This window comes from Monodelphis domestica, chromosome 2 (genome assembly GCF_027887165.1).
Source record: "Monodelphis domestica isolate mMonDom1 chromosome 2, mMonDom1.pri, whole genome shotgun sequence".
Taxonomy (NCBI): Eukaryota; Metazoa; Chordata; class Mammalia; order Didelphimorphia; family Didelphidae; genus Monodelphis; species Monodelphis domestica.
The window spans coordinates 46,789,635-46,805,935 of NC_077228.1; the positions used below are offsets into that span (position 1 = coordinate 46,789,635).

At 43.8% G+C, this 16,301-nt stretch overlaps 1 protein-coding gene and 1 non-coding gene across 3 annotated transcripts in view; both read right to left on the minus strand.

Annotated features, from left to right (window-relative positions):
- SAMD13 (sterile alpha motif domain containing 13) overlaps positions 1-16,089 on the minus strand; it is a 52,337-nt gene extending 36,248 nt beyond the window's left edge. Inside the window, exons 1-2 of one of the 2 annotated variants that reach the window (XM_056815419.1) lie at positions 15,948-16,089; positions 9,988-10,078 (exon numbers count right to left, since the gene is read on the minus strand). In XM_056815419.1, the coding sequence (XP_056671397.1) occupies positions 9,988-10,078; positions 15,948-15,957 (101 nt within the window). In that variant the 5' untranslated portion in view covers positions 15,958-16,089. Of the gene's footprint in view, positions 1-9,987; positions 10,079-11,502; positions 11,703-15,947 lie in introns of those variants that run through there. The other variant, XM_056815420.1, reaches the window with a different exon arrangement.
- Positions 3,498-3,555, minus strand: MIR7262B (microRNA mir-7262b). Its single transcript, NR_127480.1, has one exon. It is a non-coding gene; the product is annotated as a microRNA mir-7262b (primary transcript).
- Positions 16,090-16,301: the final 212 nt, after the last annotated feature.

Genomic DNA, 16,301 nt, shown 5'->3' on the forward strand with positions numbered 1-16,301 from the left:
GTCTGTAAAAATATATTTATATCAGGTGTTCTCTGGATACTGACAGAGCTGCTTCCAAGGTTTCCTAATTGTTTTCATGCTTCAAATAGAACGTCCCCTAATATGGATTTTACTTTTAAACTTTGGGGCATTTGGGGGAGACAGGGATGACCCTGTGGGAAGGAGTACTAGCTTATGAATCAAGTTCCTAAACATCGCGAAGCTTCTCCTCCAGGGTTGTCATTAATTAAATTAATTAAAGGTGGGCGATGAGGGAACTTCCTCCTTGCACAGTTATCAAGCAAATGTTCAGGGCTGAAATCGACCAGTCCGGCTAAGACATTTCGCCCAAGTTTCCAATGCAGATTTCCACTCACCTACACAGTGTACATTTAATTAGTTATGTTTTAATGAAACGGTATACCATGGAATGATAATGACCTGAAGCCTGGCCCTGGAAAGAGCTGAGAAAATACATTTTTCTTCTTTGCAAGGGTGGGAAACTATAGGCAGGGAAGGGTACATATACCGGAGGCCACGCAGTCTATAATAGCTAGCTGCTGCTTCTCTTCATGGGCAGCTGAACACGAAGGGTGGGATCACAAATAAAAACAGAGGAGGGGAAATGGTCTCTGCCCTCAAAGAGCTTACATCTAAATGGAGGGCTTCAACATATAAAAAGAGGATGAAGGGCAGGGGGCCGAGGGGGACGGCTCAGGTTACAGTTCTTCCAATGTGTGAAGTCCAGAGATGGAAAGAGCTTCTCCTGGTCTACAGCAAATGTCCAGTCAGGACTGCAGCCTGGCCTGAATGAAGATGTGGCTGGCCTGGGTGCTCTCCTTAAAATGGAGGTCCTGGAGGAGTCAGCTAATGGGGGGGAGGCAGGGGAAAGGAGGAAGCTTTTATATAAAACTTTTACTATCTGGTGGGCAAGAATGATCTTGTCTGATTCACACAAGCCTGTGAGGTAGGTGAGGTTAAATAACTTGCCCAGAGTCACACAGTGTCTTGAACTACATTTGAACTTGGGGTCCCCCTGACTATAGGGCCCAGGACTCTATCCAATGCACCAGCCAGTGCAAAGGGGCAGGGGGATTTCCAAGGTAAAGATGTTTCCATGGCAGAAGGATCCAGAAACTCTACAGTAGTCACACATAGACAAGACATCACATGTGTCAATAAGAAAATGTCTCAGAGGGGCCAGTGGATTGAGAGCCAGGCCTAGAGATGGAAGGTCCTGGGTTCAAATCTGACCATCTGGGTGACATTGCCTAGCCCTTACCACTCTTCTGCCTTGGAACCAATACTGATTGGTATCGATTCCAAGACAAAAGGTAAGGATTTAAAAAAAAGAAAATGTCTCAGAGGCCAAAGGACAAATGCAATTAGATCCCCCTGATCCTATCATCTCTAGAATGTAACCCATTCGAGTTTCTGAAATTCCTGGCAAAGTCATCAGCAGTCTTTATGCCCACCTCCCCCTGCTCACCACCCTGCAATACCCTGGCTCACATGGGCAAAAATAATCTCATTAGCTTTTAACAGGTCCTTGAATATATACATTCAATGACAGGACATGATGGCAGATGATCACACTATAGGATCAGGCAGACAGCTCTGTTCAGAGGACCTCCTGCCATATTGACACAGATGTGGGACTCATCAACATGTGCTTCCTTAGGATGCTGGGTCATGGAAAAAGTCCCCCAATTCTGCCAACCAAAGGAGGGGCAGAGATCCCCCCAAAGCCCAGCCTGCAGCAGGTAATATAGGGACTACTGAGAGATTCCTCAGTGAAATCTATCAACCCAGGAAAAACTGGTCTCCCCAGTCATACCAGGGAAACTGAGGAAGAAAGCCATGGCTTGTCTAGACCCCAGATGTTCAAATGAGACACTTTCCCTATTCATTTTGCTATTGGCTTGTTTTTGTTTTAATTGGGGTTGTTTTTGTTTTTTTTTTAACCATGATTTCAATGAAGCACCAAGGTGGTGGCAGTGGATAGACCTGGCATCAAGAAGACTCATCTTCCAGAGTTCAAAACTGGCCTCAGATGTGACTGGGACAAGTCACTTCACTCTATTTGCCTCAGTTTCCTCCTCCATAAAATGAGCTAGTTTAGAAGGAAATGGCAAACCACTCTGGTCTATGCCAAGAAAATCTCAAATAGTGATAATACATGTATAACCCAGTGGAATTCCTTGTCAACTCCAGGAGGGGGAGAGAGAAGAGGGGAAGGCGAATCATGAATCATGTAACTTTGGAAAACATGTTTAAATTTGCTATTGGAATAAAATAAAAATTAAAAAAAAACAAAGAAAAAGAAAAGAAAAAGCCAAGAAACCTCAAATGGGGTCTCAAAGAATGGACACAACTGAAAAATAACAGGAAGAAATGACCCTCTCTGGGAATGAATATTTATTAAGATCAATGGGGAAAAAGAACATCTCATCAGAAATACTAAGAAATATTCTAAAATGGGAACCTTTTAAAAATTGCTATAATAAAGCACTGCAATGATCCAGGAAAACTCTGAGGGACTTATGAGGAAGAATGCTATCCACATCCAGAGAAAGAACTGTGGGAGTAGAACTCTAGAAGAAAACATGACTTTTCACTGGTTTATGGGGGTATAGGATTTGGGGTTTTCATTTTTAAAATATTACAAGAATGAATATTACAAGAATATTACAAGAATTACACTATTACAAGAATGAATAATAGGGAAATAGGATTTGAGTGACAATATATGCATAATCCAGAAAATTGCCATTATTGTTATTAAAAAATCATCCTCTTGAACACTGCTGTAATGAACCCACTTTCCTTGTTATTCTTTTATCAACTGTAGAGATGTATAAAACTCTATTATATACAGAGATGCAGACTTGCATCCATATTCCTATACCCACAGGTCTGCTTTGAGAAGGTCTATCCAATACCAAAGAGAGCAAGACCTCACTTGTCAGGAGTTGGGTTCAAATCCCACTTCTAGCATGTACAGGCTAAACCATTTAATCTTTCATCAATGGAGGAAACTGCCCAAAGACTCTGGGGGTCACAGATCCAGTGTGAATTGGTACCTATAAAGGGAGTTTCCTCATTGGTGGGGGTAGGAGGTTAGGGGTTGGGGAACAAAAACAACAACCAAAAAGTGTATTTTAGCACAAAGCGGTAACTCAATGGGCTCCCAGTCCCACGTGCTCATCTTCCATTTTGTTTGCCATTCAGATGATCAGGTGATGCCCCTCCCCTCCACGTGCCACACATCACCGGCACTACAGACCGGAAGCTGGTTGGTCCCAGGGCGTAAGGGGACTCTCTGTCAACGAAGGCGACGTCAATGTAGAGGTTGTCCCAAAAGTCTTAGTGCAGTTATAGGCTAGGAGTTCTTAATACTGCACTAAGACTTTTGGGACACCCTGCACACCAGGCATCGGTACCCACGATGGCAAGCGGGCTCCAACTCGCGAACAGGACTTCCCCGGAGTCAGTACAACGGAAACATATAGGTTGTCCCAAAAGCCTTGGTCCAGTTTTAGGCTTTGATAATCTTAAAACTGCACTTAGACTTTTGGGACACCCTATATAAGAGGCGCCGCAAACGGACTGTGAGGTGGTTCCAGAACCAGGAGGCCGGATCCCTTTTGGAAAAGGGCACGGTGGCTTCCGGTGGCTCTCTTCCCCCAAAGCCCAGCTCCTTAAACAGCCACATCCTTCCTTGAAGAGGCTGGGTGGTTGCGAAGGATGACACACAGCGAACTTGGAGAAAAACAGAAGGACAAGTCATTGCAGAGGCGAAGGAGGAAGCTCACGACGGCGGGCTGAGGGGGGCTGGAGCCCACAGGGAACTAGGGCTTACTCACGCGAAGTTGCAGAAAGAAGCCAGGAAGGACACACTTTGAGCCCGGAAGCAGGACAAGGCATGGCCGGCTGAGCTGAGAGACTTTAGGTTAGCTCAGAACCTGGGAGAGGGAGGCGCTTCTGGGCCCCGAGGGGATCTTCCACAGGAGACTCAGAAGAAGGCGCGGAGGCAATTTATCCAGAAAAAGAAGGCGGGAAAGAGGCTGCAATTTGTACCTTTTGTCCCATCATAGAGAAACCCGCCAGTAATATTTCAAGGAAGAGGGTGGGGTGCAAACTCTTGCTTTTGACTCAGGAGGAAAACAAGAAAATCGGAAAGCGGAGGAATATTGTCACAAGTCACGAACATTAGAGTGGGAATGTCTGTTTTCAAAGCACTGGGGAACAACGCAGTTGCGAACCCTCTATCCCCTCATTGCAACTAAATTGGGGGTGGAGGGAGAAGAAGAATGATGATGAGAAAAATAGTATTTATAATAATGAAAATAGCATTTATATTGTGTTTTGAAGCCTCATGTGATCCTCCCTACCACCCTGGGCAATTAAGTGCTATTAGTATCTCCATTTTAAAGATGGGGAAACTGAGGCAGGTAGCAAGTTAAGAGGCTTGATCATGGTTACACATACTGACTATGGTCCTAGGTACTAAAACTATTTTTTTTCCTCCTAGATGTTTACAGTATTTTACTTTGGTTTAGGGGGTTTCGATTTTGGCAATGATACTCCTTGGAGTTTTCTTTTGGAGAATGCTTTCAGGAAGTGGTCAGGAGATTCTTTCCATCTTTACTTTGTCTGGTTCTAAAAGATCTGGTAATTTTCATTTAAGAGTCTTGAAATTAGTGTCCAGGATTTTTTTTAAGCCAATGTTTTCAGAATCTAATGACTTTCAATAGTTTTCTTCATCATTTTTTGATCTGTTGTGAACTTTATGATTTTGCCAAAGTTGGTATGTGGAAGCTAGGTGGTCTGCTCCCATTAAGAAAGCCGTCTTGGCCAGAAGTCCCCTTACCATTTCTCATATACAGTACTCTTTCTCCTGTCTCTCTTCCTATTAATGGCCTTTCCTCATGCCTGAAAAGCATTTCCTTCTCACCTCCAATTCTTAGTATCCTTGGTCAAGTTTGAGACTCAGCTCAAGAGCTACTTTCTGTATGAAGCTTTTTCTGATAGCCGGAGTTGCTAATACCTCCCCACTTAAAAAAAAATTAATTTGTATTTACTTCATATATAATTTGCATATGCCTATTGATGGACATGTTTTCTCCCCATTAGAATGCTTTGTTTTCAAAGGCTTAGAAATCCATATTAAGTCTTAAAATTCATATTAAGTATTGGTTCTGAGGTAGAAGAGAGGTAAGATCTAGGCAACTGGGGTTAAGTGACTTGCCCAGGGTCACATTGCTAGGAAGTGTCCGAGGCCAGATTTGAACCCAGTATTTCCCATCTCCAGGCTGGACTCTCTATCCACTGAGTCATCTACTTGCCTCTCCCCAATTTAATAATAAGTACCTCTTCCCAATGGATAGTAAGGTCTTCTAGGTATTCCTTTTTGTCAGTGACATTATCCTGATTACATCAATTCTCAGAACATTATGGAGTCTTCAGGAAGAAAACTGTAATCCACTTAAAGGAGTCTGGCCTAATCATCAACACTGAAAAGAGCAAGTGGGTGAAAAATGTCTATCATTTAGATTTTAACCTGAATATTATGTATTACTCAAAGAGCATGACCATATATAACAAGGTCAAAAAGGACAGTTAATGAATTGGGCCCACAGTTTTGAGCAAGAAGAAAGCAGACTATTGCCTTCATGAAACCCCAAAACCCCAAACTTCCCTTGAAAGCCAAGGCCTATCTTTTTTAAAGCCCATTCTACTGGTAGTTCTAGGTGCTAGTGAAATATGAGATGGAACTGTCTCTGAAGAGTTAAAAACACGAATGTTTTTAATGAAGACTTCAATGAAGAAGAACAAGAGTAAAAGATATCTACAAGGAATTAATTGTACACTAAGAAGAGAAGAAGATGGATAGGTCATGGGGGGGAGTGGTTATAACAGATGGGCACAATGGACCAGTATCCTCACAGAGTCGAGATTAAGTAAAGAAGAGCTCCAGTGCATTGGGTAGACCCTCTGGGACAAACTTATAAGAAAACATGGGTCAGAGCTGCACAGAGTAGTCAGGCAGGGATGGATGGCATCCATGGGAGCTTCTGACTCTATAAGTTCCTGGATCCATTGGAGTACCTGGTATATAGTAGGTTCTTCATAGATGCTGGTGAAGCTGGGTCTCAACTTACTACAAAAAATTCAGAACTATGAATTCAGGGATGCTTCCTCATGACTATTACATGCAGGGATAAAAAGCAACGCTCAGCTCAAAGTACTTGCTGAAGTTTTATAACCCATGAAATTCTGCATAAAATTTATCAACCGTATCATTTTAGGATGAGTTCAAGTATTCCTCCCATTCTTGCTAATTAATACATCAAGACTAGGTAGGCATATAATAAATGGCAGAAGAAAGTAATAATTTGAGCAATCTCAGGGCCACACTTAGGGAGGTAAAATGTCCAACAGAAGGGAAATAGTATTTCTAGTATGACGTATCCTAGTGTTATGTTCAGTGGGCCCCACTGTTCAAAGGACATCGACAAACTGGAGTATGTCCATCATAGGGCAACTAGGAGAGTGGGAGGCCTAGAAACCCTGCCAAGGAACTGGAGATGGTTTGGGGGGATTTGGGGGAACCAGCAGCCAGAGATGGGGTTTGTGGGGGCGTGATAGCGATTGTCTTTATTATGTTAATAAAATATTATTCTGCCTTGGTTTCGGCAAGCAAAATTAGGTACAATGGGAAGAAACTGAGTTTTGATGAAAGGAAAAAAACTTTCTGACATAACTGTGTCAGAATGCAATGAACGGGCTGCCTGGGTAGGTGGCAGGTTCTCCATGACAGAAGGTTATCTAGCAAGGGCTAAATGACCACTTAAGGCCAGAGAGGATGTAAAAGAGACTCTAGTTTAAGTGAGGGTTAGACTAAATCATCTATGTAGTCATGTCTGTGGCTAGGTTATCCACACAAAATAGGGTCTCTTCACCTGGGATCTGTGAACTTTTTGTAAAAAAATGATTTTTACTTATGTATATATGTGTGTGTACATATATATACATAAATTTATATTTAATAGTTAATATATAACATAATATGAAAATAAATGTATATACACATATATATACACAATATAATATATCATAAAATTCAAGCTATATGAAATATATACTATATGATATATAAGACAATTTTTTTACAAAAAGTTACAGAAAACACATATATGTATACATATGTTAATATCAAAATATTTGAATATAATTGGTTTCCTTTGCCATCTTATATATTTTACTTTATGCATCTAAACAGATTATCCAGAGAAAGGATATACAGGATTCCCCAGACTCATGCCCTGTCTTGTAAGTCAGAGCTCCTGGTTCAAATCTTGCCTCTGATGCTATCTGTGTAAACGTGGATAAGTCACTTAAACCATCTTGGGTCTCAGTTTCCTCAGCTGTAAAATTAGTAAACTAGATGGCTTCTGAGGCCTCATTCAATTCTAGACCTCAAATCCTATGAGGCAGACAATAGACAGACTTGCCTCTAACCACAAAAATAGTGTGTTTAGTCCCTGGCACCATATTTTAGGAAGGTCAGAATGGTGAAGAGCTTTGAGCTCTTTGAGTCCAATGAAGAATGTTTAGCCTGGATGACCACTTGTCATTCTTTCTCAGATGTAAGTTAGAGAAGATGACGTCTGAGACCCTTCTAGTTGGAGGACCCAGGGATTTGGCCTTTGACTGTATGTTAGCTGGTTTCTATTACACTAAAATTGCCCTTCAAAGTAATTTCAAAGAGGGCTTAGACTATATCATATGTTATAATTATTTAGGTAAGAAATTAAGGGTACCATATTGATTAGGGGAGCACAAGTATCCCCTTGATAACTTCAGTCACATTTTATTTTTTGTACCTCTCTTTAGATGGCAAAAATAAAAATAAAAACAGATGGACTAGTTCCATAGCCTTGAGCAATTAGAGACCCTAAAAAGTCTGTGTCAGTGTCAATGACCCTGGGCAAGTCACTTAACTCCATTTGACCTTCCATCTTAAGAGTTGTTACTTACTAAAACAGAAAGAAAAGGTTTAAAAAAAAAAAAGTCTATGCCCCTTGACAGGGGCCCATGATGCTACTCTGACCTCAGGCCTTTTGAGTAGGGACCCCTAGTTATTCCCAAAGGAAATAGCTAAATTCTTCCTTTTGGGACACTGGTGAGTCTTTAGTTATGTTCCAGTCTTTGAAGTCAAAGTTGTATGTGTTTGTACTCCTCTTTCTAACCTTCCTGTGTCTGTTATCAAAGGAAGGAGTGAGAGGGAGGGTTTCACTGGAAAATATAGGAATGGGGTGCTGAAAAAAACAGCATTTTAGGTTTATTTTTATGGGGTAACTTCTCTGTGGAGTCTAATGTGCCTTCTATCTAGACATCTGTGGCACACACTGTGTCTTTATTTAGAAGTCACAGCTTCTATTACATTTAATTATGCTTCTCTGAAGCTTCAACTCAAGGGCAGTTTTTAACAGAATCCACAAGGGAAAGAAATGAAATCAAGGCCACCCTCCTGCAGCTTACTGTCAACAGCATAGCAGAAGCCTGACTGCCCCTTCGGTTTAATTTCTAAATGAAGATATTCAGTCTAGTTAACCATAACCGTAAACACAACCTTCAAATCCTCCCATCTTGGAGATTTTAGAGTATATCAGGTAATACTATATATATATATTAAATTACGTGTGTGTGTGTGTGTGTGTGTGTGTGTGTGTGTGTGTGTGTCTACCACAAGAAATATACAAGAAATACAGGAGTTTAACATACGAGACAAGAAAATAACAAATGCTTTTAACCAATCAACAGATATTTTTTAAACACTTACTATGGGTAGACACTGTGCCAAGCAATGTAAAAAACAAACAAAAAACAGTTCCTGTCCTCCAAAAGCTTGCATTTTTGTCAAGGGGAAACAACAACATGTACAAAAGAAAATATAACACATAGAGGAAAAACAAGCAACCTGGATTCCATTCCCATCTCTATCACTCACCTCTGTGGCCTTGGACAAATCACTTAGCCCTGCGGTCCTCAGTTACCTCACCTGTCAAAGGAGGGGGCTGGACTAGATGGCCTCTGAGGTCCCTTCAGCTCTACAGCTAGGATCCCGTGGATTTTGGAGGGGCCATTATCAGCTGGGGGATCAGGAAGGATCTCATGGGGGAAGGTGGTATTTTGAGTTGAGCCTTGAAGGAAATGAGGGATTCTAAGAGGCAGAGATGAGGAGAGAGTACATTCGAGGCAGGGGAGTATGACCTAGGCAGAGGCATGGAGAAAGGAGATGAAATGACCTGTGTGAGGAATAGGAAATAGACCAGTTTGGTTGGAGCATAGAATGTGTGGACAGTAATATGGGGGGGGGGGGGGGGAAGCCTAGAAAGGTAGTTTGGAGCCAGATTGTAAATTTTCAAAGTGCGAAGTAAAACAGGGGGTCCTCCATTGACAGGTCTTTATATTCTTGATGAATTTCAGACAAACAAACCATGAATCTTTTAAAGAATTCCTTCTGTGGCTTTTTTTCTTCGCCCCCCCCCCCCCCATGACCATACACTCAGCTCAGAGAGTTAAGAAGGGTTCCTTGTTTCATAACAACTAAGACGCCCTTCCTCTCCTCATTCCATTTCTCGATCCCTCTCTCTTGACCCCCATCCTATCAGTCTTCCCAACTGGGCTATTCCTGCACAGCTTCCTTGGACAATATGCTTATGTCTTGATATGCAGGCTATTAGGGCTGAAATCCTCCAGCAATCTTTGTGCCTTCATGCCCCATGCTACAAGCCCATTTTAATAAATCTGGAGCATCTCTTGTCTTGGGGCTGGAATATGGAGGGGCCAACTGAAAGTGGAGCCAGTTGGAAAGCCAATTAAGCCATCCAGGGCAATGTGCTTTCTGGACACTGTGCAGGAGGCACCAATAAGGGAAATCCTAACCATCCCTCTGCTGTTGGCACAGCTGGACCCAAAATCCAGGAGTCACTCACTTACTTTTGGACACCAAGAGAGCCATTTTCCTTGTTTTCCACATCAACCGAGTACATTGGAAGGCCTCGATCTTGGTCTTCTCTTATTCCAGCAACTAATCAACAAAGTTGGCAGGGAGGAGAGAGAAGATAGAGGGAAGGAGGAGAGGGAAAAAAAAACAACAATAATCTTGTGTTAATACCTAGAAAGCAAGGAATCTCCGCATTTATTCGGTAGCAGAAATATCAAATTGTCATCTGCTGTGAGAATAAACTTCATACTAATTGATGTATTTATGAAAATTCCCATTTCCTTCAAAAATTGAAGGAAGCTGATTCAACTCCAGCAGAGAGGTGACACTGCTTATTGGTGCTTCCAGATGGAATGGCATTCCTTGCTTTAGACCTTGGCAGACTTCTAGTGAACAAATCATACAAATATATGCCATGCTCATGGGTGCAGGCTTCATAATGTGCGTACTAAGGCCAACACTGCAGAGAACTCATCAGCAAGTCCAACTAAGGAGAAACAGCAGCAACTGGGATCTTCCCTCTTCCCATCCCCCCTTTCCCTGGCATTCTGGTATTTTAATTCACTATAAATGCTTTTCACTGCCCCCCAGGGGTTCCTTCAACATCCATCCCTCTCCTACCAAAGCAAAAAAAAAAAAGTCCCCTCAAGCTTCTTTCAGCAAATATTCCCTTCTTCACATATTCATCATGAAAGCTTCAAGTGACTATTTGTGAAATAGCCATGCTGAGGAGGGAGTTGGGAGCCCATAAAAATGTCAGTGAGTCCTCAGCAAGACTGTGGGTAAGGGGGCTCATCCACTCAATTGACCACAACAACTTTATAAGGCTCGTAGCAATGGGCCAATTAAGAAAAAAAAAAAGAGTAAAACAGCTAGAAACTGTCCCAGAAAGATACTTTTCTCTCTTCTGCAGTGGAGCTATTTGCTCGAATATAATTCCTCTCCCATCACTTTATACTTGGGTGGCCCTTCTAGAAGGAGGGCCCTGGGTAGGGGGTCCCACCTCATCTGACATGTGAATCTGTTAGAGAAGACTCATAAGGTGCTATCGCTAGCAGAAAGACCCTACCAAGGTGGAGAACCCTGCTGTACCCCCAGTGGGATAGTAAATCCCGCTGTGAGTGTGGGGTCTTCTCCATTGCATGCATGTTAGTACAAAAACACACCACACGTACACAACTTCAGTTAGTAAATGACTTCTGCTTCTTCTATGCATTCCATACTAGGTCTACTAACACACATATACTCCTCGATACAGGAAAGACTGAAAGAGATCAGACTGTTCTGCCAACACCAGAAAGATTTCATTTCAGTTGGAAACTACATTTACCATTTTCTAAGCATCTTTAGAAAAGAAGGGATGGGGGCGGCTGGGGAAGGAGGGTTTGTTGCTTTGTTTTTTTAAAGCATCACTCTCAATGAAGCTGCTATTCAAACAGCCCCACTATGTTGCCATGGGGTGGGGGTGGGGGAATTTTTTTTTAAAAAAGGTCAAAAAGCAAACCTACCTAGAAGCAACTAAAACGGAGCATTAAAAAAAAAAAAAAACCTCATCAATACCAGCCCAAGACACCCCAATGCTTTCTTTCACAAAGTAGGCTGGCAAAGGAATTCAATAAGGAGGCACAATTTGACACAGTGAAATAAGAGGAGACTGGCCCTGAGCCAACATGACGTTGGGACTCATACACGGGGGCTGCACCAACTGCCTTCAGTTTCATGGCTGACTTTTTAAAGCTACAGCGTGCCTGGTGCCTGCTCACTTGGGCTCACCACCCCTGGCAGCATCCCTGGGATGGGAGAGGAATCCCCTTAGGAGGCTGGGAACTGCAGTCTCTTCTAGCACCTCTCCCAGAAAAGGAACACACACAAGGCATTGATGAGTTTCATTTTGTCCCCCTCTCTTCCTCCCCACTCTGAACCAATTCAATGTCAACCTCAGAGCATTCTTTGGCTAGGGTTTCCCTGAACCCCAAAATGAGGTTTCTGGCTCCTCCGTACATGAGAGAAAGCAAGTGAGGGGTCTGGGCTTTAGGGAAGCCTTGGGTGTGCAATCTTCTATCAATAAGGGGTCTTTCTCTTCTTGAGTCTAGTCATTGGACAAAGTTTCCCGAGCTGGAATGGCTAGGGCAGGTCAGTCAGCAAAACCCTTACATGACTATGCAGGAAAGTAATAAGTTTTCACCATCGTCTTCTTAGAGATGCCAAGCTTCTTTCTCTCTTTCACCATCCCTCTCCCTCTCTGTGTGTCTCTGTCTTTCTCCTCTCTCCGCTCTCTCTCTCCCCCTTTCTCCTTCTCTCTCTGCCTCTCTCCCTGTCTCCCTCCCTCCCATACTGTCTCTCTCTCCCTTTCTCCCCTCTCCTCTCCCTTTCTACTTTTCTTTCTGTCTCTCTACCTCTCTCTCTTTTCCCCCTCTCCCCTTCTCTCTCCCCCCTCTGTCTCTCTCTTTCCCTTTCTCCTTCTCCCTCCCTCCCTCCCTCTCCCTTTCTCTACTCTCTTTCTCCTTCTTCACTCTCCGTCTCTCCTCTTCTCTCTCTCTCCCTCCCTGTCTCTCCCTTTCTCCTTCCCTTTCTCCCCTTTTTCCTGTCTCTCTCCATCCTCCCAATTTCTCTTTCATCTGTCTCACTCTCTGCTCTTTTCTCTCCTCTCTTCTGTCTGTCTCTTTCTCACCTCTCTTCTCTCTTTCTCCTCTGTCCCTCTCCCTCTTCCTCTCTCCCTTCCCTTCCCTTCCTCCCCCCTCTTCCCCTTCTGTCTGTCTCTCTCTTTCTTTCTCTCCTTCCCTCTCTCCTCTTTCTCTCTGGCTCTCCACCCCCCCGCCCCCCCAAAAAAAGATTCTTTGGCCTCCATCCTGCAGGATGCAGCTATCACAGACTCAAGCAGAGGAAACAAATATGAACTTGTTATAGAAATGGAAACTATTAGTGCTGGCTATCTATCTATTTAATCCTTTCCTCCCATGACACCCAAGACATGATAAACACACCTCACGCAACCTAAGCACAGGCATTGCAATTATAAATGACTAGGGCTAGGCTGAATTGCCATTGATATACATTCAGAAGGCAAAAAATGTATTATTAGGCAGTATCCTGAAAAAAGAGGTTGAATTACTCCTATACACTGAAGAGACCCTGGGGGTAAAAATCACATGCAAAGAAAATGGACAGACTTGCTTTCCTTCTGCCAGTGTCTAAGACCATCAGGAGCTCTTCAAAGGCCACCAACCTGAATTTCAACGCCCTGAGATTTCTTTCCCCTCACCTTTTGCAGAATGGTCCTCTGTGGGGAAGTCGCTGGTTCTCAAAAGAAAACTGTCAGTGTATCACATTTACGAAACACTCCTTTATCCCCTTCCCTTCTTGTCCCCTCCCCCAAATCCCACCATAATTTAGCATCAGGAACTCCCAAATGGTAAGGAGTCTTGAGCCCCCTATTTGAACCTGCCTGAGACTGAAGTTCTCTCTTGAGCAGTGTTTAGCCACTGGTTCGACCTGGATCAGGATCCCTCCAACCTTCTCCAACTAAATCCAGCTGGAGTGGGTTGTAGGAATTTGATTGGGGCTTTAAATCCTGGCAGATGAGAGATGGGGCTGATCCTTCCAACTCACACAAACCCAGCCTGGTGCCCATAAGGGGAAAAAAGACCAACCCACTTCTGCGCACTCATCAGCACACCTGCTCACAGGGGAGAGAGACGGAGATAAAGTTTCAGATATTAGAAACTGCACACACACACACACACACACACACACACACACACACAGAGAAAGTTTTTTTTTTTCCCTAGTCTTGCCAGTTGGGTTAAAAAAATTATTTTCAAAAGTCCAATAGAAAGTATGAATTTCAAAGGGGAGAAAGGAAAAGAAAGAACTAGTTAGAGAATGAATTTATATCTAGGCAATTATTGTAACAAAACAGATGGAAATAACCCAAAAAACAGAACTCAGCTCCAATAAAATAGCCAATATAACTTCCAAATCACTTCCTTTCTGTTGAGAAATGGCAAACTTTTAGAATGAAAAGTTATTTGTGCTCTGACTCCCAACATTAGACTATTGGGCTGTTTTTGGTTTGGCTTGGTTTATAGGAAGGGTCTATGATGGGGGGGGGGGGGTATTTATTGGAAAACTATTGATGTACACATATAAAATATATCAACACTTGTTTAAAAAAGAAAACATGTTTTGAATTAACAGGAAGCAAATTCTATTTAATAATAATTTTTAAAATGTGCTAAAGGAAATCTAAATCAAGATAATCTGAGGTCTCCTGAATCAGCAGGTTTCTAACTTTGGTAATGAGCTGACATCTCAGGATACAAATAGCTTATGGCATGCCCACCCCACCTCTGATTTCTTCCATCATGATATTCAACTTAACCTTCCAGTACTTAAAATGAAGAAGGACAAGTGTAAGTGTGTGTGTGTGTGTGTGTGTGTGTGTGTGTGTGTGATGGGTGCAGAGAGACTTTGCACCCTCAGTGAGAACTCATTCACAGCCCTTAACACCTCATAATTCATGTCTTGATAGTCATTTCAGGGACCTGTTAGTTTATAAGAAGCATGCCTGGGTATAGAATTAAATGGAAAAAGAACTTTTTTCACCAGTGTAAAAAGTATAGGACATTAGTTCTTCCCCCCCCCCTTTCTCTCTCTCCCTCTCTCCTCCACTCTCTCTTTCTCTTTCTGTCTCTCCTCCACTCTCTTTCTCTCTCCCCCTGCTTTCTCTTTCTGTCTCTGTCTTTTTCTCTCCTCCACTCTCTTTCTTTCTCTCTATCTCTCTTTCACTCTCTCTCCCTGTCTCTGTCTTTCTCTCCTCCACTCTTTGTCTGTCTTTCTCTCTCTCTCTCCTCCAATCTCTTTCTCTCTGTCTCTCTTCTACTCTCTGTCTTTCTCTCTCTCTCTCCTCCACTCTTTCTGTCGTTCTCTTTCTCTCTGTCTCTCTCCCTGTCTCTCTCTGTCTCTCCTCCAGTCTCTTTCTGGCTCTGTCTTTCTCTTTCTCTCTCTGACTCTGTCTCTCTGTCTTTCTCATTAAAGTCTTTTCCCATACAGGAGAAGGACCATGTCAAGAAAAAATTAGGGGAAAGTACTTTTGAAAAGGACATTGGTGACTTACTCTCTCATCTCTCTCTGTCTCTGATTAAAAAACTCTTTTTCCCAGGCAGGAGAAGGGTCAGATCAGAAAAAATCAGAGAAGACTTTCCAGCCCTCGGAGCTGTCCCACAAAAGCCATCAAACTTTAGTTCACTGGGACCCTACTTCCAGGCGTCGGAGATGGTCCCTTTGCCCCAAGTGCCCCGCGATGGAAAATGAGAGATGTCCTAATCGGGAGTGTCTGGGCGGGGCGGGGCAGGGGGGAATGGGGGTGGAGTTGGGGGCCAAGCAGTGAAGGCAAGAGTGGAGCCGGGGACTGGAGGCGTGGGATAAGGGAGAAAAAGATGATGGGACAAAAACTGGTCCTCAACTTTAGTCAGATGACTTCTGCACTGACAGAATGGGGGAGGGGGGGAGAAAAGAAAAAGAAACTTGACGCTAGGACTCTCCAAATAAGAATCGGTCCAATAAAGCTTGGAGTTTTCAGCTGGAGCCTTGAATAAGGGGGAGGAGGGATAGGACTGCAAGGGCACCTCTGTCTTGTCAAAATCAGTTGGTGAAAGTAACTCTTCCACGCCTCCCCCCCATCTCCACCTTCCACATGCCTGATCTTCTCAAGCACATCCCCCAGGTGTAGCATCTCTCCACGAAACTGTGCAAGTTCCTGCCCTGGAACACACTCTCCCGGGACTGAGGCGTGCCTGAGGGGGCTGCGGGTGGGATGGGCAGGGTGGCTTCGATTGCTTTTGCTCTGCTTTGCGATGCGGGGCTGGGGGTGGGGAGGGGGCTGGAGGGGGCTCTGGGCCAGGCCAGTCCCCACTTCGCCCCCTGGAAGCCCGAGAGTCCAGAGAGCACTTACCTCTCCTCATAGCCGGCGGAGTGAGTGATCCCCTCTCCGCTCGCACACACTTACACACACACACACTTACACACACTCACACCCACACACACACACACACACACATACACACACAGTTCAGCAGCAGCCCAGGAGCAGCAGCAACCACATGTCCAGCTCCAAATACAATTCCCCCCCGCCCAATCAGCCGCGACCTGCGCGGGAGCGGGGCACTCTGGGAATTGTAGTCCCCGGGGAGCCTGCCTGGGCAGCTTACTCGGTGGCTGAAAGCCTGAGGGGGGTGGGGAGGGGACAGGAGTGGGGGAAAGGACTGGACCAGGGTGTGGGGGAGAGGAAGTGTGCTGCAGAGGGGGG